At 37.7% G+C, this 24,264-nt stretch overlaps 2 protein-coding genes across 10 annotated transcripts in view; one reads left to right on the plus strand and one right to left on the minus strand.

Moving 5' to 3' along the window:
• Positions 1-16,404, plus strand: part of LOC141902736 (piezo-type mechanosensitive ion channel component 1-like) — a 107,693-nt gene extending 91,289 nt beyond the window's left edge. For 7 of the 8 annotated variants that reach the window (XM_074790591.1, XM_074790592.1, XM_074790596.1 and 4 more), the window contains 9 exons: positions 321-468; positions 763-948; positions 1,634-1,735; positions 2,298-2,470; positions 3,483-3,503; positions 8,831-8,965; positions 9,878-9,963; positions 10,325-10,538; positions 11,834-16,404. In XM_074790591.1, the coding sequence (XP_074646692.1) occupies positions 321-468; positions 763-948; positions 1,634-1,735; positions 2,298-2,470; positions 3,483-3,503; positions 8,831-8,965; positions 9,878-9,963; positions 10,325-10,538; positions 11,834-12,098 (1,330 nt within the window). In that variant the 3' untranslated portion in view covers positions 12,099-16,404. The remainder of the gene's footprint in view (positions 1-320; positions 469-762; positions 949-1,633; positions 1,736-2,297; positions 2,471-3,482; positions 3,504-8,830; positions 8,966-9,877; positions 9,964-10,324; positions 10,539-11,833) is intronic. The other variant, XM_074790593.1, reaches the window with a different exon arrangement.
• Positions 16,405-16,477: 73 nt separating this feature from the next.
• On the minus strand, positions 16,478-24,264 carry LOC141902384 (mitochondrial inner membrane protease ATP23 homolog). 2 transcript variants are annotated; one of them, XM_074790086.1, is made up of 7 exons: positions 24,132-24,264; positions 23,613-23,763; positions 21,342-21,387; positions 21,176-21,257; positions 19,991-20,125; positions 19,357-19,449; positions 16,478-16,737 (listed from the first exon to the last, which is right to left on the minus strand). In XM_074790086.1, the coding sequence occupies exons 2-7, from the start codon at positions 23,758-23,760 to the stop codon at positions 16,540-16,542; spliced, it is 702 nt and encodes a 233-aa protein (XP_074646187.1). In that variant the 5' UTR covers positions 23,761-23,763; positions 24,132-24,264; the 3' UTR covers positions 16,478-16,539. The 2 variants fall into 2 exon arrangements, with proteins under 2 accessions (XP_074646187.1, XP_074646186.1); XM_074790085.1 differs by lacking the exon at positions 24,132-24,264 and having other exon boundaries at positions 23,613-23,832.

Here is a 24,264-nt window from a genome sequence, read left to right on the forward strand (position 1 = left end):
TTCCTCCGTTACAATAACTACCTTGCGTTATTTACGGGGTACTTTGTGTGTCAATGTGCACTACAGCATTTCAAAATTGATATTACAATCATGAATTTTGGCACTCATTTTGTGATCAAATATATTTCATGAATCTTATCAATGAATCTACTTATGAATTCATCAAGGCGTCAATTAATTTTCAAGTTAGTTTTCGTGTTGAATTCAAATCTTAGTTGAAAACAACTGTTGATTCTATCTCAGTATTACAAACTAGAGGGTAAAGTTTATCTCCCTGTTCCACAGTAAGATGTATCATTGAAATTGTCGATTTCTTTCAGATTTTTGGCAATTCCATTTATATTGGAGATTAGAATGTTAATGGATTGGATGTGGACCGACACGTGTCTTGATCTGTTGTCTTGGATGCAAATGGAAGACATTTTCAACAGTTTGTTTGTTGTCAAATGCGAACGTGTTCTGGAAGATGTGAGTTAAATTTCCAATTATACGCTATCTTTTTAAGGCTTAAAGTTGTGAGCATCATGAAATGGCTGCATTCCTCCACAGGGATTTGAACCTGATGGCATTGTGAGACTCAGCAACATTCCTCCCTCACAGGATTTGAACTTTATGGCAACACCAAGCGACAAATGCCTCAGCAACTCCCACCATAGTAGGCAAGGGGTACCACTATTTATGAAACTTGGGAGGGCAAGTCATCCCCGGATTCTTTGGTAATCGAATATCTCATGAATGTAATATAAATTTTTCATTTTGTAGAAATTTCCAACTCCGTCGGGCTACCGACGTACATCATTGATTAAATGGCTGGTCGGTGGATTACAATTGATCTTAATCCTGTTTATAATCTGGTTTCCGTTGCTGTTGTTCTCGTTTTCGAACACGATTTCATCACCTTTTCCACCAACTGATTGTACTGTACAAATATCTATAGGAGGTTATCAGGTATGTATATGTACGTGCATGCGTGTGGTATACTTGTTAAGCGGGTATCAATCTGCTGTTTGTACCCACCTTCTCAGAAATTCACCAGTTAATCCAGGCGCTGGCTCTATTTATTCAATTTAAAGAGAGGAATACCCTTTCCTGCCAAAACTTAAATGAAGGCTTAAATTTGGGTATTAAATATTGCCACCAGGGGCCAATCTAGCAGGCTGCACCATAGCAGAAGTTCGAATCCTTATATCCACCATAATGCCAATCAAATGAAGGCATAAACAGGTGTTCCTCTCTTCAATTGAATAAATGGAGCTAGCTCCCGGTCTAATTTAAAGGGTTCAATCTGAGAGATCCGATTTTCCATGCACAGTGATAAAATGTATATGCATTTGAGGTCAGGTAAAAAATGTTATTAATTTTGAAATGAAAATGCCTGCAAATCAGACAGAAAACCTTTCTAAGTCTTGGCAATCAGTAAGCATGGTGATATTCCGTATTCCGAGCATAGTGTGTTAATAGGTAGTTCATTGTCTGAGGGGTACGCTACAGACAGAAGTCCGATTTGTCCCCAAAGATATGCATGTTAAAATTGCACATGCGTATCATGTGAAAAAACCTTTTGAATACTTACATTGCAGTCTATTCGCTCGAATGTAATAAATAATTGATTATTTTTGCATCATGATTTCAGCCAATATTTAAGATGAGTGCTCAGCAACAATTGATCAGTGTTGTAGATAAGAATTGTAAAGAAGAAATATTCAAGAAATACACAAATAAAGGTGCTAACAAGGTATGATTCAGATATTTTCATTCCATAAAACTTGCCCATAACTCTTCTTAAGGATAAAAGAATAACTCCTTCAATAAAACTTAGATATTTGCAAAACTATGAAAATATGATTATTCAAGTCATTGTTGATTCTAATTTTTGTAAGCAAGACAATGCCATCAGTTTCAAATCTCAGTGAGTAAGGAATGTGGCAGTCTCACAATGCCATCGGGTTTGAATCCCTGTGGGGGATGAATGTGGCAGAGCCTCACTATGTCATCAGGTTAAGATTACTGTGAGGGAGGAATGTGGCTGGGTCTCACAATGCTATCAGATTCAAATCCCTGAGAGGGATGAATGTGGCACGAGTTTGTTCAAATTCCTCTGAAGGAGGAATGGGATATCACCTGAAAACAAGTTTCAAATTCCTGTGAGAGAGGCCGGTATATTGTATATTTGACACATGAAAGAAACTTATTTACTATCATGCCAATTCATTATCTAAGGGCTTTTGTAATTTGTTTCATTGCGTCAGTCTAATCGCTTTTTAAGAATTGTCCGAATTCAATTGTATATTTTGCAGGCGGGAGTTGGATTTTTGTCGAACTACGAGACAGTGGACATGCGTTGGATTCATATTCCTGGTAATTCGACCGCCACATGGGGCATCAGTCCTCCGAGTCAACGCGCGATGGTGCTCGATTTGCGAAACAAGAAAAACAACATTGATTTATTTTTCACGGCTAAATTTTCCAGGTAAACAATTTGAAACTACGCATGGTTTATATGTAGTCTTGTCTGAATACCTTGAACGACCCATCTAGCCATGCAAGGGGGATTCAAACGAAATGGTATCTGAAAATTTCTCTGAAATATTATTGTGACACTATATTGGAATATATAACATCTAACTCGGATACCACTCAAGTTTGATAAATTTTCGTAGTCTTGAGTGGAGTCTCCTGTATCATTTTTTCAACGTTTATATCTTACGCCTACTGTAGAGCAAAAATACAATGCAAAAACCTGGTTTGCTAGTGTCGGTTGTTGATGAGTCCATGAGTCTCATCAGGTTCAAAATCGGTGAGCAAGAAATGTGGCATTCTCATAATGCTATCATGTTCAAATCACTGCTAAAATGACTTGGCAGCTTGTAGAACGTTTTGACTGATATTTAACCATTGGCAAAAATTTCGGGAATTGAATAATCTAAGCAAGATAAGTAAATAAGGGGCTCAGTAAGGGGCTCCTACTTCAGCCGCTAAGTTGACTCAGGAAATTGAAAGTGAGACAATGAATAGATTTTGATTGCATCCAGAGTGAAATTAAACACATGACTATAGCTGTGATCATATGGAGGTGATTTGGCCTGGCTCAGACCAGGCCTGAGTTAAAATTGGCCCGTATGAGAGAGCGCGTTTACATGTAAGACGCTCTTCCATCCTAAAATTTCAACCATATTCCAGCAAATGTGTTAAATCACATCCAGGACCAGTTAACATTCACACAGGATTATTTTACCCATGCTAAAATTCGTCAAGCAGGCACCATTGTGTGAACAGTTGGCCGGAGCCTAATCTGACATCTAAATTTTGCCTGGGTAAAAAACACTCGTGTGATCATGGATAATGATCAATGTTTACCCATGTAGTACCGTAGCACATTAGCACGCAATGCTTCATTTAAAGAAGTGGTTCGTGGCTTTCTGTGGCTCGTGGTTAGTGTGTAACCGGAAACTCCATTTTCATCTATTAGACAATAATTTCAGGTCAACGAATTTTGGAAAATCGTAAGTTATTTTCTTGCAAACACAGCGTTCATTCACTTCATCTCAGGGTCTCGAAAATATTTGTTCAGTTTTTTATTTTTGTTTTGTTTTCAATCTGATCCTTCAAAGAATACCTAAGCAAAATGTATAGATTCTTTGTAAAATTTTTCTTATATGAAACTTTACATCTATTGTATCATTAATTTAGACTTTAACATGAAGTACATACGTACTTTACTGGGCAGACGGACATTTTAATTTAACCCTCGTGCAATTTGCAGCTCTTAGATATTGCCAATCGATTTTCAGTTTTCTTCTTTTCAGAATGCACATTGCATGCAATTAATCAAGAAAATGCATAACCATTTTCTTAGCTCACCTCAAACCACACACTAATTCAACTAAAAATGCTTGTTTAGAAAGCAGAGCCAGTTTCGCAGTTTTGGGCCCCCAGTTTCATGTACGAAAAAGTTATAAGCCTAAGACGGTAAATAGATTATAACGCTCAGAACAATCAAATCCAATAAGGCGTCCGGTTGAAAAATCATGGGGTCAAAAATCATCTTGAGGGCTAAAAGTCTACTTTTTAGTGATATTATCATAAGATAAATCTCTGCTCTCGATTTATAGAGACATTCTGAATCTGAATCAGTGATTTGTAATTCATTAGCGTCAATCACGAGAGGTGCGGATATGCGTATTTAAAAGCGCAAGGTTGCTAACCTCATTACCTTTGCAAGGGTTACTAACCTCAGGCTCAGTGAAGTTGCTTATTCAAAAGGTCATTGGCGCATTAATTTTCAAATTTCTGTTTCACAGTTCGATACAATCCTGTCCACCTACCTAAACATTTCTCATCATAATTTTACCAAATCATTTTGGTAACGCACACGCTGTGTTTCACTGTATATAATTCAGTAAAGTGGTTTACAGTTTACTCATTTGATTCACATTGTAAGCGTCTGCTGCAGAGAATGTCTGCTACACACATGCACACATCGAAGCACGTTTATTCAGTTAGTAGTTCACTCCTGTGCTTGTGTTTTTTAATTGGGCTCATATGTGTATGAAAACAGCAATACGAAACAACCTCAATATTTACTGATGGTTCTTCCCAGTGTATATAGCTATCCAATGATGGCACCATTTTAGAAGCGATAAGTATTACATAGGAATGATAAAGTTGATTAAAGTAGCGAACTATGTTAACAACATTGTAACTGCACTGTTGAGCAAAACAAATGACGTTATGAACCACTGCGGTTTACAGCAGACCACATGTTGTGCACTAAAAGCAACGCTGATCGAATCTTTTTATGCTTTCTTTTTTATTCTTTATTAAAGCAGAAATCAAGCATTTTATTTATTTTAGTCCATTTGATTCTAAAATGAATTCTATAATGTACCAATGACCTTTTTAAAGATAAATTCCCTCGCAAACGCAGCATATAAAGCTAGAATTGACTACGCTAATATCATCATCGCATATATCGTAGAAAGGTTTACATTGTATATAATTTATTTGGTCCAACTAAGTCTCTTTAAGTAAATCAATTTCGCATCCTGGTATACATCGTATCTTCTAGGCTTATATCGTATTAATGGTTATATCGTAGCGGATATTTGGTCCAGATGAACAGAATACATTTGCTTAGCGATGGTTATAACATAGCGCCTCAGATGTGCGCTTCTTTCAGTACTGTTGCTGACACTCGCACAACTGTTTTGACCTGTTCCATTTTGGCAAGCATTGCAAAATTTTTGCTATGAATTTTTCTTGGCTCTCTGATACATTTCAATTCCTTAGAGCCAGGCATACATGGTAGCCCTTGATGGGCCCATTAACTCGTAATTTTGACATATTTCTGGTTATCTTTCTTAATGACTGGCTGCCATATATGGAATGGAATAGCGCTGTCAGTTGACAAGAAGAAATTCGAGAAAAAACTATTCCGGTTGACCATTCAAGTGCATAGAGACATAGATTATGCCAGGTGATTGGGTAATAGGCAGGATTTATCGCTCAAAACAAACAAACGTTACATTTTAATCATATATTTCAATCATTGAAATTTATTTGTTTTCTTCAATACCCGTACGTGAGGGCTGACTCAGATTGCAAACGAGAAGTTACCATTTGAAGGAAGGGCTTATTTCTTGCTGAAAACGTATAACATATTTTCTAACATTTTAGGTTATATCGTAAAATTATGATATACGCTTATAGTGTATTATCCTTATAATGCATGGAGTTAGATTCGGTATTTAGTTTTAAGACGGCAAACGGAAGATGAGACCTTTACAAGGGTTATTAGATACAACACGGAAACTATATTTATTAAGAAATTCCTGACCGAGAATAAAGGAATTAACAGATACAGTATTTAGTGTTTTATGAACTTATGAACGGTATTTAGTGTTGTATGAACTTAGAAAACCTCCAATATTCATTTCCTTATGTTCATAACTGGTAAATTTTAGACCCTACCTAACTGGTTAATATTCTTGAATGCTTCCTTTGGACTCACAAGGAACCCCTAGAGTCTCTTGGGCAAGGTTGCCATTGCAGATGTCTGCAAAATGCTTTTAACACTTTCTCTCCATTCAAAGCGGTTAAGTGTTTAGTGTCTCTCAAGTGATTACGCTTATGTAAATTTGGATAAGGTTAGGTGCACTTTAGTTTATGTACATCTCAAGGATTTTCCGCTGCTTTCACAGAATATGCTATTATTATTCCTTGTGATTCCTCCTATTAGGGTTTTCTGCTACTTTGCAGAAAACCCAAACAATATTCTAATTATTATGAGCATTTTCTATTTGGCAGAAAACCCTCGTTATTCCCTTGAATATTATTATTATTCTGACACTTCTCTTTTCTGGACACTTCATACTGATAGTACATAGTATTTCAATTAACGCTGTTACTAATAAAATTAACAGATTATCCTAAGCATCACTTAGATCTACAAATTCTCTGAATTTACGATTTCTTTAATTTACAAATTTTGATGAATCAACGTTATAAAAGCACTGGTTACACTGAACCATCCACCATTTTGATGAATCGTGACATGTTCTTGTGACATGCTGTTGTGAACAGACACCTGCTTGATTTGGTTCCACAAAAAATTATAGGTCGGGGGCTATGATTCGGACGAAAATCGCTTGTGTCAAGGGGTATCATCGAAGCACTGATTGAATTCAACTAAAACAGGATGGGTAGACCCTAGTGCACTCAGCCCTTCAGCAGGCTTAAGAACACACAGTCTTGACAGTGACACAGCCTCTGGTCCACGCACAGACTCCAAGGCACACAACCTTTTATCCTGCACGCAGCAGGCAATAGGGAACACAGTCCTGAGAGGCATGTAGCTTCCGGCCCACACACAGTGGACTACAGGACAGACAACCTTCAATCCTGTGCACAACTGGCAACAGGACACAGGCCTGAGAGGCACACAGCCTTGTCTACAAATAGTATAGATACCAGGGCTCACTGACCACATATAGCAGGCACCAGTAGGCTCCTACACATATTCCCAAGAGGCACAAAGCCCTAAGTCACAGTAGACAAACGCAGCAATCGAAGCCAAATCGCAACAAAACCACAATGTAGAAGCACATTTGACTGCTAGGATGACCAAACCCAAACTGATTTCTTCCATCGATCGGAGCGAGAGTGGCGCTTGATTTGAGTAGTACATGTATCATGTGGTGTCCTTCAATTTAGTAGCCGCCTAGTCCTTGCCCAAGTACCAATTCGATGACAAGTTATTTTACTAATAAAGAACTCCTGAACTTCTGTTTCAATCAAATAAATGTAGAAATTTGATGAAAAGTTGATGCTCGAGAATAGAGACAAAACAACCCGCATCGTCTTCATAGCTTTGGGAGAACCTGGGATTCTGGATTGAATTGAGTTGAGACCGTCAGGTAACAAAGTTATTAGAAAAACCATGGATACAGTAAATAACATCATCATTGTCTTAGCTGATTTGACATCACCATGTCCGAAGTCTCTTCATTTGTACAATATCATAATGATGATCAGATTTGCAGTGGCGTGAAATTGGTAATGCGATTTTATAAATCTCTACCGAAATGGTTTTCCGTAATTTGATTATAGCTCCGACAAAGTGGCATCCAAATTTGGCCGAATGCTGCAAACACACAGGCCGAGTCCCGTGATTGCACACGGAATAAACAAAACAATGATTATTACGCGGGTGAATTCCAGTCGTGCAGACGGTTGGCGCCGTAAATGGAAAAATTACTAACACCAATCGTTCAAACGAAATAACCACCAGCCAACAACTCATCGATGATATTGTCAACATAACGTTTGAGAAGACTATACATTCAACCAGAATGTGGAATCTAATTCCTCCTTTGTAGCCGTACGCGCACAGATAATAGTCTACCTCGGGCATTGCATGATGACTGATTCCCGTTACTAGATCAGTGCATGCGAGTGCAATCAAGTAATTGGCGTACAAAAATCTTTGGAACTTTTTACTCGTCATGACGAGAAAACTAGCAATGTTTCCGAATAGCCCAGCGCTGAAAATTATCTGCAAAACTATTTTAGAGAGTAACTGCAAAGTTGGTGGCAATCTTGACAGTCCCTTTAGCGTGACGAATGTGTAAAACAGCCGCGTGACTATTTCAGTTGTTGAATTCATTTCTCGAAACGTCCAATCGGCAAATAAATTTGAGAAGATCTATGTGAAATTGTTTTTTCCTCGCAAAAGCTAAACGATCCTAATCATTATCTGCCTGTGGGGATTTTGTTTGAATATTGGTTTCATGGGTGTTGTTTAATCAATACGAAATACCATTAGATACAATGATTATCTGTAATTCGTCAGTGGCGAAGAATTCATTCTGGAGACAATATAGTTTCTTGTCAATTACCATGATGTGGAAATCTATAGATATTTACTTCAGCCACTTCAAAACTACAGTACGTGTATACATATAAAATGACATAAGTATTAGTAGGCCTACTTACTATCATTTAAACTACTCTCGACAATCAACTTATGGGGAAAATTTATGTGTGTAATTTTTTAAAGGATCCAGCCCTTCATAATTGGCTTTCACAACCGACCAGGGGCAAGTGAGATTAAGCTATGAAACAAGACAGGGTGCTGCACTTAATTCTACTAGCAACACTCATATTGTCTTTTGTAAGACCAAAAGTTTGTCGACAGAGTAAAGTAAAACTACCCATTAAGTGCCGGGAAATCAACCCATTTCCCAGAACGTAATGAGCATCTTGTCCATTCATTTTGAAGTGCAGTTGCATTATTTACGTGTCAAATTATAATCATATCTTCTATTTACAGGGATAGTGCTCAGTCCGCTGACGCTGCAGTAGTCGCCACCTATACCCTGAAAAAGACGCTTAAAAGCACAGGCAGTGACATGGAATTACGCGGTCGACTGGCAAATATAACGAATTACATATTACCTGATTTAGTGTAAGACATCGAAAACTCAATTCGGATATTAGTCGAAAATTCTACATAACCATACCCGACTACACCAGGGGCACTACGTATCCATGGCATGTATGTAATACATTGTAATGTGACGGGATGGCCACTGACCTGGAAAACTCAGGGAATCAGAAAAATCCAGAGAGAAATCAAGAGAAAATTATACCGAAAACCTGGAAAGCTCAGGGAATTCCGATAATGCTACTGACTACATGTTTCTTTATCGATACTTGATTCAATGCAAAATGAATGAATTGTAACATTTTGGACTTATGAATTTCTCTGATTCACTCAGGGAATATTGTGTTATCTCATGGAAATATCAGGGAAAACTCAGTGCATCTGTAAATGGGCAGAAAGTGTCTATGCAATTTCATGATTGCAAAGCGATTCATTTCGAAAGCTATCGTAACATGGTCTCTACTTTTGCATAGCGGGACAAGTGCATCACCTACTAAGCGCTAAATTGAACTTACCCATATACATAGTAGTATTGTCCAGGGATGGATCCAGCATTTTTCACAGTGGGGTGCTCTGCTGATCATCCCCAAGAAATCTTGGATCTGCACCTGCTGTCTGTAACATTGTGTAGTGGTACAAAGGATCATCTGCTTCTCAATTTACCATGTACTTGGTACCACCCTAAATATCAATTTCCCTTAGAATCTGAAAAGCACCAGTATGGGTTTCAGTGGTCCCCGGTTATCAAGACAATGATACCCATATTTGCATTGTGTGCATAGTGCGACACATTTCGACGTATATCTGGTTTGCCAACAATATTTATTAATTTTCAATATGGTTTTTTGAATTTTCGCTTTTAATCTGAAATTTCCGACCTTATTATTGTCTGAAAATCAATTTTACTGAATGTTCGTTAATTACTTTTTCCAGTGCGATTCGACAGTTTTTCCCTCGGTTTATGCGACTTCGAACTAATGGCCAAGTTCTACCAGTAAATTCCCTTTCGCAATCCTCAGGTAAGTTGTTTGATCCTAAACATACCATAGGCCCTTTCAGCTTGGCAGTCCACTTCAACTTGGCTTGAGAAGAAGTTGGGTAGCCTAGCTCAAGTCAGTTTTGGTAGTACAAACCTGATATAGGACTTATTAGGACTAGCACAGATGGACAGTTGAACTAAACCATCGATTTTTATGCTCTTCGAACTAGAGAATTATCTACAATGTGTAATTTACATGAATGCATGAAACTGACTCACAAACCGAAATCACCTCATTGGTCTTAATTTCTCTAATTAAATGCTGTCTACTGTTGAAAAATACTTGATGTATTTTTCTACAGAATGAAACGTTGAAAATTGTCTTTTGTTTTGTTTGACAGGGGGTGGTGACACCGATGGATATTCGAGTATCTGGGTGCAACTGTTGAAGGGTAATTATTCTAGTCTCGATCGTGAGGATGAATGGTGGCGAATTCGCGAGGAGAATACGAAAGCCGTCTGCGGACAGAAAAAGGGCAACAGTAGCATGTTAAATATAGTAGCATTCAGTGACCGCGCCGCTCCACAAGTGCTAAGTTTCCTGCCGGGGAAAGGGTAAGTTATACATCATGTTTTTAACTTCCGAAAAGAGTTTCTGTGAATGTTATGACCTCTTGTTCCCCGTTCGGTGCAGTGGTATCTGCTGGCTGGCCAAGGCCTACAATATGCTTCAGCAGTTTTCTACGGACTGAAACACACACATCTCTGTATGATCTTGTAACGCGGCCGTTAGTTTTTAATTTTCCATTTATTTTACATATTTTTTCATTCGAAATCTGTCAAAATATGAATTATTTCTCACACTTTTATGATTAATATATAATTGATTTTCATATATATGATATTCATGTAAATAATGTTCATTTATATGAATATTATAAGAGTAATAGGGTAAGTGTTTTTTCAGATCAAAGGTTGAAAGGTTGAGTGAGTGAAAAATAAAATAATTTCGAGCGTGTGAGAATTTATTTTATTTTTTATGAGCTCGACGTTTGATCTGAAACAAGACTTACCCTATTACTAACCCACTATTTATAAATTTAAACGATTTTAAAATCGAGAATATATTTAATCAAAAAATCTAATCTGACAATGATCTCTAGGGTGAGATCGAAATGTTGTGTATTTTATATTTTAGATTTTTTGATTACCGGTAAATTAATTCTCGATTTTAAAATTCTTTTAATTTGTATATATTGGGTTTTTGTCTTATCCAGATAAAATGTATAATGTCTGGTATTTGTAGTTAATATGTGTAGTTCTGAACCATGTAGTTCTACCAGTTGAAGCCAGAAAAATCTTGTTTTGAAAGTCTGATCATTAAATGTCTACTATCTGGTGTTTGTATTTCGTTTTATGAGTCAATTTTCAATTGAAAATGCGTGAGGTCCTAAAAAATCAGGTGAAGTCCTGAACACAGGGTGAAGCCCGAACATTCAGAAATTGTAATCATATACCAAATGTCTTCAGCGAGGGGATCCAGACTCATGGGTGAATCTAGGGGGTTGTTGTAGAGGTTTGGATCCCTGCCTTATCGCCGAGGTTACCCTTTGGTCAATATGTAACATTGTTCACTGAGGCATTTTGAGTTTGTCTAGTTTTAATTCAAAATTATGATACATTATTCAGTTACCTCGAATATTGATGTACATGTATATGTAATAACTTTCTGTACATCAAAACAGCTGGGGTATTTTTGACATTTTTGGTATTTTCATTATTTTTTATAGGTAAATGCATAAAGCTGAGGCGCTTGGCCTTTTTTGCATGTACACATAGCCTAGTTTCGCCTTATTTTCTGTTGCAAAAATTTTGTCATTGAACGAATTTTGTTCTTGCTTTCATTTCAGGACAATTATTGGTCTTTATATATCCTTCATCCTCGTTATCGGTACGTTGATTCGCGGATGGTTCACCGGACTAAAAGAGGATGTCAAATACCGTCAGATGCCTTACGTCGATCGCAACCTCGAGTTATGCTTTAACATCTATTTGGCTCGCGAATCGAAAGACCTCTACTTGGAGGAAGAGCTCTACGCGAAATTGCTGTTCTTGTATCGCTCACCGGAAACAATGATCGCCTATTCGAAATACCCGAAAGAAAAGGAAGATTAGAACCGACATCTTGATCGATACTGGTGCTACGTACGAATATCGCGGATACTTTATCAACAAACTTCTTGTTCGCATAGATTTTTTCTCATAGAATTTTTTTAAACTTTTGAATGTGGAGCTGCGTCTACAAAATTCTGGGTTTACAGGCCTATATCATGGGTGGGTTAAGGGGTTACGATGATCTGCTCAAAATCTGGGAAAGGTCCACATTTGAAAAATGAATTTTCGGAAATCGAATAAAGTCTTAGGCTTGTCCTATGTGCTGCTGGTCCTATAGGCCTACAGGTACATAGGATTGGCATTAAACTCTTTATGAGCATATTTGCTGTCACAACTCGACATTTTTACCGTCGAGTACTGTTATGCCAGAAACGGTAGTTTTCTATATGGAAGGAGCTACCATATATGGCAAGAAAAAGTTGATGTCTAGTTTGATGATCCCATGCAGAATTAAGCTTGGCATGCAGCTTATTTAATCATTTTCATGACGGATAATCAGGATCAGAGTATTCTAGTTATTTCAGAATCAGGATCAAAAAGAGTAGTCATTTCAGAGACTTTAGTCGTTAGCAATACAAAAATAGCATTCATTGATCAAAGAGCGTTTTCAAAACTTTGGAGAATTATAATTTGTACTTAAAAAAGATGAGTCAATTGTATGAAGAGTTAATGATGCAATAGAGATACCTGTCCATGTAATTAATTTCAATAAATATCGGTTAATTTAAATCCAGATCTAGGGATGCAATTATGGGACATGTTCTGGACACAGTTGCTAATGAACTGTCACCTTTCATTGTATAAATAGATCGAACCCAAGATCCTTGGTAAAAGCTGTACCTTGATTCGTCGGTAGGTACTCTTTTTCTTGGCCATTTAAAAAAATAGTTTCCTATCATTTGACTGTTGAGAAGTTGGATTTATAAATTTATCATTTTACGGTACCAACCTATTTTCGTGTCTGTTCTAGTCACTACATTTTCCACGAAGACATACTTTAGAGTCTTTGACACAGATTCGTAAATTGCCCCCAATTTTGAATCACGATTGAATTAAATTATTAATCATGTTTGATATAAATGATAATGAGTTGTTTTAATCCTGGATTGCCATAACCATCATTCCGTGTTTTTCTGTGATGCTAAGAGGTGGCTGATAGGGGATGTCCCCAATATTGCTGGCGTTTTAATGGTAAGGGGTAGTGCTACAGGCAAGGTCTATGGATTAGGTTTGACATCAATCTACTATCCATACACTCTCAGACAATCACCATTTGATCGGTGATGTCCGGACATTCTGAATTGTCATTCATAGTGATAAAATATCTAGTAAAATATGAGAATCGATTTTCAAATGGAAATACCTGCGATCTAAATGGTAGACTCGGCAAAGTCTTCACTATCAGTTTTTGCAGGATGAGGATATTCAGAGATTGTCCAAAGGGTGGGTACAGACAGCAGATTAGCTAAGAGGGTGGGCACAAATGGCAGATTGTTGGGCACGTTGATTTTCTACTGATTCAAACTAGATTATAAGGACAGTTAATAAAGCCCAATACATGTTACTGAATAAACCCTGTGTCACTCGGTTCAAAACTTTCATAAAGAACAAGCTGTTCTGTGCCCATTCTAACCTTTAATCTGGAGGAGCACATATGAACTTTGTTTTACGTTGAAAGCAGCGCTATACAAATGACTAATACTATTACATTGTATTATTATAAACCCTTGTCCCCAAAATACTATATAATAATATATGAGTGGAATCTACTGTATGCAATAAGTCAAAAATGATATCAGTTGTTTTATTTATTTGTGTTATTTACGTATGCTATTTATACATGTAGATGAGAAAATTAGTTAGGAAAATGAAATTAATCACTACTAATCAGAGGCGCTTCCAGCAAAGAATTGTAAGGTTTGGCATTTTAAGTCCATGAGAAGTTTTCCTCAAATTCTCGATTGAATCTTGTTTTTCATAGATTTATTCACTCCCAGGAAATGGACCTTAAGAATATTCTTAAAATCTCACCTAGACTGCATCACAATCTATATTAGAATCACAAGATATATGTAGTGGCCGAGTGGTTTAAAGCCATTGGTCATGCTGGTCTCATTTACCAGCAGTATGATTCATGGGTTTGAAGCTGCCAAGTTTCTAGGTTGAAGGTGCTTACCTAGCATCAATAGACGTTAAAAGAGACCCGGTTAATGATGACTCGAACAGGGTCTACAGGTTTGAAAGATGGAAGGAAAAATATGTTATCCTTGCATACGTTCCTGGATTCGCCTCTGTTAATGTGAAATTATGACTGTACAAATGTATATTGTTTATGTATTGCACAATTTTCTTGTGTCAAAATGGGTAAATTTTATATATAAGGTACACATACTCAAAAGGATAAACCATGATCTATTACCAGAATCTATAATGCAGGTGTAAAGATGTTTTTTGTAATGGTGTAAAAAGGTATTGTATTGTAATGTATTGTGGAAATTACATTTTTCTCTTCTCTTGGGCAGAAACCCTTTCAAGAAGCCCCAACCCCTCCGCATTAATTGGATTATATCAATCAGGTTGTACATGGAGGCATTCGTTTGAACCACTGAAGTTAGAAAAAAAGGACTGCTTTTAAGTGCACATTATAGCAGTATTTTTCATACGGATTTACATCGTGCAACTTTATCAATTGATTCATAGACTTCATTTGATAGATTCCATTTCTTAAACGTATGAAAACTATAGCTACAAGATCCTGTTTTTGTTTTAAACGAACCACCCAATTATTTTGGCTGGGGATACGCCTAAATATCACCCAGCAGAATTGCACTTGTCCTTGTTGGGGCAATCTTTATGTTGATCCAAATGATGACCTACACTTGGTAAATTAAATTGGAAATTGAGACTCAAAAATACTGATGGCCAAAGTGATGACTTGTTGGATAATGGCTTAATTGAAGTAATTTTTACGATATCCAACCTTCTATTTGCAGTTAACAATAGATACATTTGACTCAGATATATACCAAATGTCGAATATCTGAAGTCTTGGTCCATTATTTGGGGGATCTGAAATAAGAAAGCGTCATTTTGAATAGTCTGAAATAATAATTTACCAACAGCTAAGAGAAAGCTATGATAGTGTGGGTATAACATATAAATGCAACTGAAGTCGCCAAGGCTTAAACATTGATTTTCTCCTGCAGTCATAAGTTGTGTTCTGTTGGATGACCCAGTTGATCGGTTCAGTCCTACAGAACCAGCCTTCAGAGCTGGTTATTTCAGTCTATGCCAAAGTTCACCAATCGAGCAGGGAACCGAGAAATCAGCCCAATCAAACACACCTATGGTGATAGAAAACAGTCGACCAAGCTGCTTGTCTGACCAGTGACTTTCAAACGATCCAGGCTACTGTCACCCAGAATCTTGTCAATGAAGATTTTGCAGAATTTTCAGGCCCTGTTGGACACTTGTGGCTTTCAGTTGTTAGATTGGCTGTAGAACCAAAATCAGCTTCAGCCAATCTTAAGCTGTTAGATTTAGCTATAGGGCTATGCAAAAGAGTTAAACTCGCATCTTTTGTTCAGTTACTATTGGTTACTTCATACTTTAACAATTAAACATCATTCTAAGGATTAACAATGAACATTTCATGACACTGGACCCTGGGTTGTTAATTTTGGAGGTGTTTTTGTCGAAAAGAATTCATGTAGAAGATTTGTTGTTGTCGTACACACTGTGTTTGGTATTTATCAATAAATACAATTCGATTGAAGCTTTAATTTATTTTTGCTGTGTTGTTACTTTTTCTTGTACGCCTAACCAAGTAAGAATCTCTTCTTGTTATCTATAAACTAAAGGATTTCTGGCGCACCTCTGGTCATATCAGAAATAGTCCGTATGAATATCACATAAGGAGCAAACAATGACTGATCAATGATAATTGCCTAATTCACTTAAAATAAGATATACAACATATGATGTATTTGGGAAATATTAATGTTGCCTAATGAACGAGTGTAACAGCTTTTGAATTCATGTACGTATCAAAAATGCATTATCATTTTTATGATGCAGTCAAAACTCATTATACCGTCATCCGGAATACCGCCAAAATTTTGAGTCCTGTGGCGTAATGACAAATTTGACTATTTCTATGGTGTCTCTAAGGGTCAAATCAATGTTCTACTCGTGGTGGAGGCACCTGTACTAGAATCCTCAACTAAAATGAGAATGTTACTATAGCAGTAGAGGATTAATTTTCCCCTGACCATCAAAGATTTAGGAATGTATCCGTATAGTGAAATCAACAAATTGTAAATATTATGTTCATATATATGAAAGACTAATAACTACATTTTCATGTAAAAAATGACCGATTGCCTGAGTTTCTTAATTTATTTCTATATCAACTATAAAATATCTATGTAATAACAATTTCTCAGTCCGAATATCCGTACAGATAACTTTCGGTTAACGCATTTTCAGGATCTTTCGAGTTGCGTCGACACCGACGACCGATCGGCTCCATATCGTTATAACATTTATCGAACACTTTATCGACCACGTTTCGGGCTTTTTCTTCTGAGCAATTACGTACCATTATAACCGACGTGACAGCTTTACGTTTAATACATTCCTGAAAAGACGATTGATGATCGTGAAAAAATGATAACATCATCGATACTGTAAACAGAAATACAGGCATAATCGCCTGAATATGAACCCGATGACGTCGATACTGCCATTTTCCTCATCCACAGGGATTTGAACCCTAAGACATTGATCATGGTAACAAAATATGCGTAGGTACCAATATCATAAGGAAATACTAAGTTTTTCTACTATTCAACGCCCCCTGGTGACCATATAGAACAACTAATGTCCTTAAAACTCATCACAATCATAGACGATTTCATGAGCTACAACTTTGCAATTGATTGTGGTAACAAAATATGCATTGGTACAAATATAATATAGAAATACTAAGATATTGTATTATTCAACGCCCCCTGGTGGCCATATACAACTAGGGGTCCAGGGACACCATGTCCACTTGGGCAGTGGTTCCAAATGCTCAACAATCTAACAATTTCAATATTCAACGCCCCCTGGTGACCATATACAGAATCCAATGACCTTGAAACTCACCACAATCATAGAACATGTCGGCAGCTACGATTTTGTAATTGATTGTGATAACAAAATATGCCTCGTTACCACTTTAATATGGAAATACTAAGTTATTCTACTATTCAACGCCCCCTGGTGACCATATTCAAAACCCAATGACCTTGAAACTCACCACAATCATAGAAAATGTCACTAACTATAACTTTGTAATTGATCATGGTAACAAAATAATAAGCAAATACTAAGTTATTCTACTATTCAACGCCCCCTGGTGACCATATAGAATAACTAATGGCCTTAAAACTCGCAACAATCATAGATGATGTCATGAGCTACAACTTTGCAATTGATTGTGGTTACAAAATATGCATTGATACGAATATAATATAGAAATACTAAGATATTGCATTATTCAACGCCCCCTGGTGGCCATATACAAAAACCAATGACCTTGAAACTCACCACAATCATAGAACACGTTATGAGCTACAACTTTCTAAACGATTGTGGGAACAAAATACGCTTAGGTATCAATATAATGTGGAAAAACTTTTACTTTTACGAATGAGTACTGCTGACACCAAGATGGCCGCCAATTGCGTCATAATTGGCTGATGAAAAATACCTGTCTCAGGTATAAAACATCCCTTTCCAAAGAAAATTGCAATGAGAAATGATAAACCAGTAGGAAGCTACAGGACTCAGAATTTGGGCCAAAATTAACATTTTTGGGCACTAAAAAGGTCATAGGACGGCCATCTTGAGTCCGATCGACCCAATTTTTGTTATGCTGATGGGCCCTGGGGGAATTCATATATATCCGAAAGATCAAGGTAATTGATCAAAGCGTCTTCAAAATTTCCCTCAAAAAGTTCAAAAATGTGTAAAAAGTGCTGATTTTGGCGAACAACAATGGCTGCCAGTCGGCCATCTTGAATCTGACAGGGCCAGTTTTTGGGCTGAAGATGTGTCTAGGGTAGATACATGTGTAACCCAAATATCAAGACATTACCTTGAAGCGTCTTCAAAACTTCCCAAAATAACTGGATTTCGTCTACGGACGGACGACGGACGAAAAGTGAACGCAATAGCCCGCTGGGACTAAAGTCCCAAGTGGGCTAAAAACTAATGACCTTGAAACTCACCAAAATCATAGAACACTTTATAAGCTACAACTTTCTAATTCATTGTGGTAACAAAATCTGCTTAGGTATCAATATAATGTCGAAAAACTTTTTCCAACCTACGAATGAGTTCTGATAACACCAAGATGGCCACCAATTGCGTCATAATTGGCAGATCAAAAATACCTGTCTCATGTATAAAACATCCCTTTCCAAAGAATACCCATCAGCAATTGCAATGAGAAATGGCAAACCAGTAGGAAGCTACAGGACTCAGAATTCGGGCCAAAATTGACATTTTTTGGCACTAGAAAGGTCATAGGACGGCCATTTTGAGGCCGATTGACCCAATTTTTGTTATGCTTATGAGCCCTGAAGGGAATCAAATATATATAAAAGATCAAGGTAATGGATCAAAGCGTCTTCAAAATTTCCCTCAAAAAGGTGTAATAAGTGCTGATTTTGGAAAACAACAATGGCTGCCAGTCGGCCATCTTGATTCTGACAGGGCCAGTTTTTAGGCTGAAGATGTGTCTAGGGTAGATACATGTGTAACCCAAATATCAGGACATTATATTGAAGCGTCTTCAAAACTTCCCAAAATAACTGGATTCCATCTTACTGGACGGACGAAAAGTGAACGCAATAGCCCGCTGGGACTAAAGTCCCAAGAGGGCTAAAAAGGATAATCTATTAATCAAATGTCTATAGCATATATTTTGAAGTCGAAATCGAAAATCGGACCACTTAGGCCAAACTCGAGCGAGACACGCGCTGACACACAGAAACCCAATTTGACCGTCTAGCGCACTCCGCTGCCTTTCGGCCTTGATCGCTTATTCTATATATACTATAGACATTGGATTATCACATTTATTTTTTTACAGTACCTACAACTCTGATACGAGCCCCTGTGATTGGAACCCGTTTGCATCATGAGACTTGGCCACATGCCTCTCAGGAATTTTAACCTGATGTTTACTTTCAATATGACTTCATACCTGATGACTCTGCTTGATGTTTCCAAAGACTGAAGAATCACCTTGCAACCACGCGGTCATAAATGAACAATGCATCAGATTAGCAGCTCGAATCTGAAAAATACGCACAGTCCAGTTACCACTAAATGAATTGAATACGAAAGAGCCCCATTACATGTAAGGGTTCATATATCTGTTACATTTGTGCCAAGGTTTGAGGTCTATATAGCCGAAAAACATGGGCACTTGACACAGTTCAAATTCCACACCTGTGCTCGACAAACTCTTCTCTTCAATAAGGGTATATTCACTACATTAAATGCGTATCATTAGATCTGTATACATAGTTAGCATGCTTTTGTGTGGAGAAAAGCACTCCTCTACAGATAGCACGTTGTTTGATTCTAGATTCATACAATACATATTCGATGGTTTCATGGCTGCGTATAGACGCTGTAAGATTTTGGACCCGAGTATAGAATCAATTTGAATGAGCAGCCATAATCTACCAGAACTACTCCCCAACCGGTCAACATTTCAAGCCATTACTCATAGCATAGCCTCTTTTAACACGCTTGTACTTATTCCCCAAAATCAACCCACCAAGAATGATTTGTCCGCGCATAGCCAGTTCCTCATGGGGCTTTATTCTTACCTCGGTACAGGCCAGATGTTCGAGATTATCAAAATTCACTTTCGCCCGACATGCATCAAAGGCGTGCACGAATTCATGACCCAAAACTGAGCAACACGTGCTCGGTTTAGTGGCATTGTTCTGACAAATCACGACCTGAAACACACAAGAAAAGTTATCAACATTATTTACACTCATAATGGTCAGAGAATCATGGATTATTTGATTCAAAGTTTGAAAGGAAAGAATGTGTTAAGGGAGCGTTTCGATAGTGTACGTATGACTTAAGGCTATAATAGCTGCAGGTGAAGGTAAGCCTTGCAACTCAGTGCAAAACGATTCTCTACGACCACCAGCAACAATCACATGACCCATTGACATACAAAGGCTTGTGGCTGCAAATGACACTCAGTTGCCACTACCAACGACACCAGGCGCAAAATATTTTATATGTTGTAGCCTAATTTTTGCGATACTGTCCCATCCACAAGCAACCGAAAAATGCTGCTCTTCCAACTAATAGACACTAGTTGCACAACAACGCCCAAGATCTTCTGCATTCGACCTTAGGGCCCATTTGCGATCAGTTGCAACTGATCGTGTGCCATCACAAGTTGACTTAAGCCCGCCTCTAAGTACTGCGACTGATCCAATGAAAACTTGAGTGAGTTTGACTGTAGATTTCTACCAACGTACATACTCAATGCAAATTCCACCTGTGGCAAGTGCAGAAAAACCAAGGGGCAACATGACGGGCAGTTAGACAGCAACAATGCTGGTTTTCTTCTTAGATTCAATGAAATTTATCCACAATTTCTCAACTATGAATGATAAATAAAAATCACACAAATGAGTTGGTCAAGGGATCAGATTCATAATTTTTATGTAGGAGGCTGAAAATCTAGATGGTAATATTGAAAATGAACTTAATTTTGATCAGGTTGTCCCATTTTTATGCACGCCATCAAGCGTGCAAGCCGGTGGCACTGGATTTCCATTATAATAGAAAAGAGTCAACCCCTGATATACTGTCTACATCGGTGATTAAGGATCTTGACAGTATAACAGTATGGCAGAATATCGAGAAATATAGAATACAGAACTTCCGTTTGCAGAAAAAAGTTGGTAGTGGTGGTGTATCAGGTGGCGGTATATGGGGGTTCACTTTTTTTCGGGCTTTGCAGACTTCAAGACTGTAAATGTTACCTGATTAGTTTCGGGGTCATAGCCCCCGGTCACACGACCTTCGCAATTTTCACATGACACGTGACGAGCTAAATCAATTTCACTAGAAAACGAAATGCAAACGAGGTTCTTCAAGACAAAAACAAACAGTTTCTCCGATTTCAACTTATTCATAATTCAATCTTACCATCCATGTTTCTTCATTGCACCAACCAGAATTTTTATCATCGGATCTAAGAAAAAAAAGAGACCCATGATTCCTTGAAGCTTCGGTACTGAATAAATAATATTAATCGAAGAACATGTAACCAAAAGAGTGTTCTTAGGATTGGCTGATATGGCATAATAGTTTCAGAGAGGAACCGATAATTATTTTCGCATTTTCAACTTGTTGACAATGGATGTGGCAGGAACGAATACTTCAGGTTGATTTTTTTTGTTAAGTACAGTAAACGTTGCCTAACTCGGACGGAACCAACTGAGACTTTCATTCAACTCTTATCAAGGACGTAATAACAGGGGTTTGTGCCGTGGCTGCACATAACGGTGCCGCCAGTTTCGAATGCCAGCCGAGGGAGGCGGGATGCTGCAATACTAGCTATCCCACAATATAACGAGCACTTAGCCTTAAATTGCTATAATAAACTTTGAACTGAATCAACATATTTTGAGCACATTTGTTTATCAGAACTTTGTAGCGGATAAATAAGCAATAAACCAGTAAACATAATATATTTAGAACTTTGTTCTTCCAAAATTAGCTGTTTAGGCGCTAAATTTAAAGTCATTCTCAAGAGATTATCAATGACCCGGATATAAAATCCAAGCTAGTTTACGAGCATGCGTTCAAAAATACAACAAATTTATTACGAAGTGGCTACTTAACCCGCAAAAACCGTCTAGTTTCCCAAGTCTCCGTTTCTAGCTAACGCAAGTGCATAAGTCAGGAGTGCTGGGAAATGCTCAAGAAATCGGCAAAGTGCGCAAGCGGCACTACATGTGAACTTTAATGACTACAAGTCGCTGTAGTTTCTATTAGATTTGAATCCCTTAAGAATGTTTATCTTATTTTCGCTGGTTCATCTTATAAGCGGCGCTATTAGGTTCGAATCCCAAAAACTACTGATCGTATTTCAAGCGTTACGACATGAACTTTGTTGATCTAAGTGTCGCTGGTTTATTGTTTGCCGGGTGAAAAGTTAGCATCCCGAATATGAAACAATGAACTTTGATAGCCCCAGGGTTTACTTGTATGTGCTAGTATACACAGTAAGTTTGAATCCGGAATGTATAATAGAAAAATACATTCATTCTTGCTAATATACCGATATATCTTAGATTTTCAGCTTACAGCAAGACCACTTCAACACCTGTCATCGCCAAAAATACAAATGATCCTTTTAAGTGACCAAACGAACTGCGCCTTCCTGCTGCAAAAGTTAACGCATGTTCATTTCAGCGTACTGACATGACCCAGTTTAGGTTAAAATACACATGTAGCGACGCATGCACACGCGACCAATTTCTAGACTTAGAGGATTTCACCAATACTTACTAATGCGCATGCATCATAAACAGAGACTTGGGAAACTTTACGGTTTTTGCCTCTGTACGTGACTACGTATGCGCATGCGTGAAAGAATAGGGTTAGGGTAAGGCTCCCGGGTGAGGCTATATATAAATGAACTTTCATCAACCCTGCAGTTGTTTTCTGTGGCTCAGTGGGTAAAGCACTGGTCAACCGTAAGATATTTTTCATTTGGTTTCGAATCCCAATATTGCAAGTCAGAATTCTACCGTATTGCGAATATGTGCTAACCTACTCACGTACGGATATCCTGTGGAGATCACCGTACGGTCACGTACTGGTAGCCACAGCGAATTTGTTAATTTTTCGTATTATTTGACACTCTTGAATAGAATGAATCGAATGGAGAAGGGCTTTCCCTCAATCAATAATCCAACGTTTTCTCAGTTATGTTAAATGAAACGCTGCAGCTTCGGTCCGTAAACGGAGTGCGATAGCTGCGGTTATGGGAGTTAGTTAGCGCATGCGCAATACACTAGAATTCTGACTTGCAATATTGGGATTCGAAGCCACAGCACATGACTGGAAGACTTGAGGAAAGTTAATCTATATAAAGCCTCACCTTACCCTAACCCTATTTCGTCACGCATGGACGTATTTTATATAGATATAGGCCTAATTTTTGGCATTCTGTTAAGACATAAATGAGGTATGTACCCCAAAAAGTAAGCAAAATATCCAAGAAAAACAGGTCTCATCCATTAATAAATAGACATTAGTGCAGACTCCCGTAAACGTAGACTAAACAGTTTGTAAATGAAATCATCAGCGGTTTACATATGATTTCTTATTCTGTAACGACATCAGTGACTGAGTGGTAACTTAAGTTTTGAGGAGACGAATCCGAATCGTCTAGAGAACGAGACTTACTATTTTTCAAACACCAACCGACATTATTAGCACATCTAACGTGATTTGCCGCGCCTCTGCCTTCCATTGCTTGGGATAGGGTAGATTTACCGGATTGTTCGTGCCTCTCCGGATAGTAATGATACCCGCGCTCATCATTCCTTGACATTTCCTAAATTTTATGCGAAATAAAATCGAAAAATCAACATCAACCGGCTTTTATCTAATGGGCGCTGACATATTGGTTATAACAAATCTAAAAGCGGTCGACGAAACGTCGAGCAATAGCTTTTATAATAAAAAAAAACATTAGACTTTTTGTCAAGATCACTTGATTGGCCTCGATAATCGTTTGAAAAGAATTTAAAAAAAGAATTTGGAATTTCATTCGAAATGAATATTCTTAATTAGGCCATTTTAGTTTTTCATTATTGGTCAATTCGCTATCTGGTTTTAACGTTTCTGGAGCGGGTGGTTTAAAAACAAAAAGGTTCACGTTTTCTAAATAATCTCATTATGTTATCGTTAAAGCAGAATTACATCGTAGTCAAATTTATTTTCAAGTTAAATCTATCTCGGAGATTAGGTTTGAATATGTTAATGCTGCTTGAATGCTGTATTTCTTTGGGCTGGCGAAAACCAAAACTGGGCCCATCCGGATATGCCATGGCCA

Source organism: Tubulanus polymorphus, chromosome 3 (assembly GCF_964204645.1).
Source record: "Tubulanus polymorphus chromosome 3, tnTubPoly1.2, whole genome shotgun sequence".
NCBI classification, from domain to species: domain Eukaryota; kingdom Metazoa; phylum Nemertea; class Palaeonemertea; order Tubulaniformes; family Tubulanidae; genus Tubulanus; species Tubulanus polymorphus.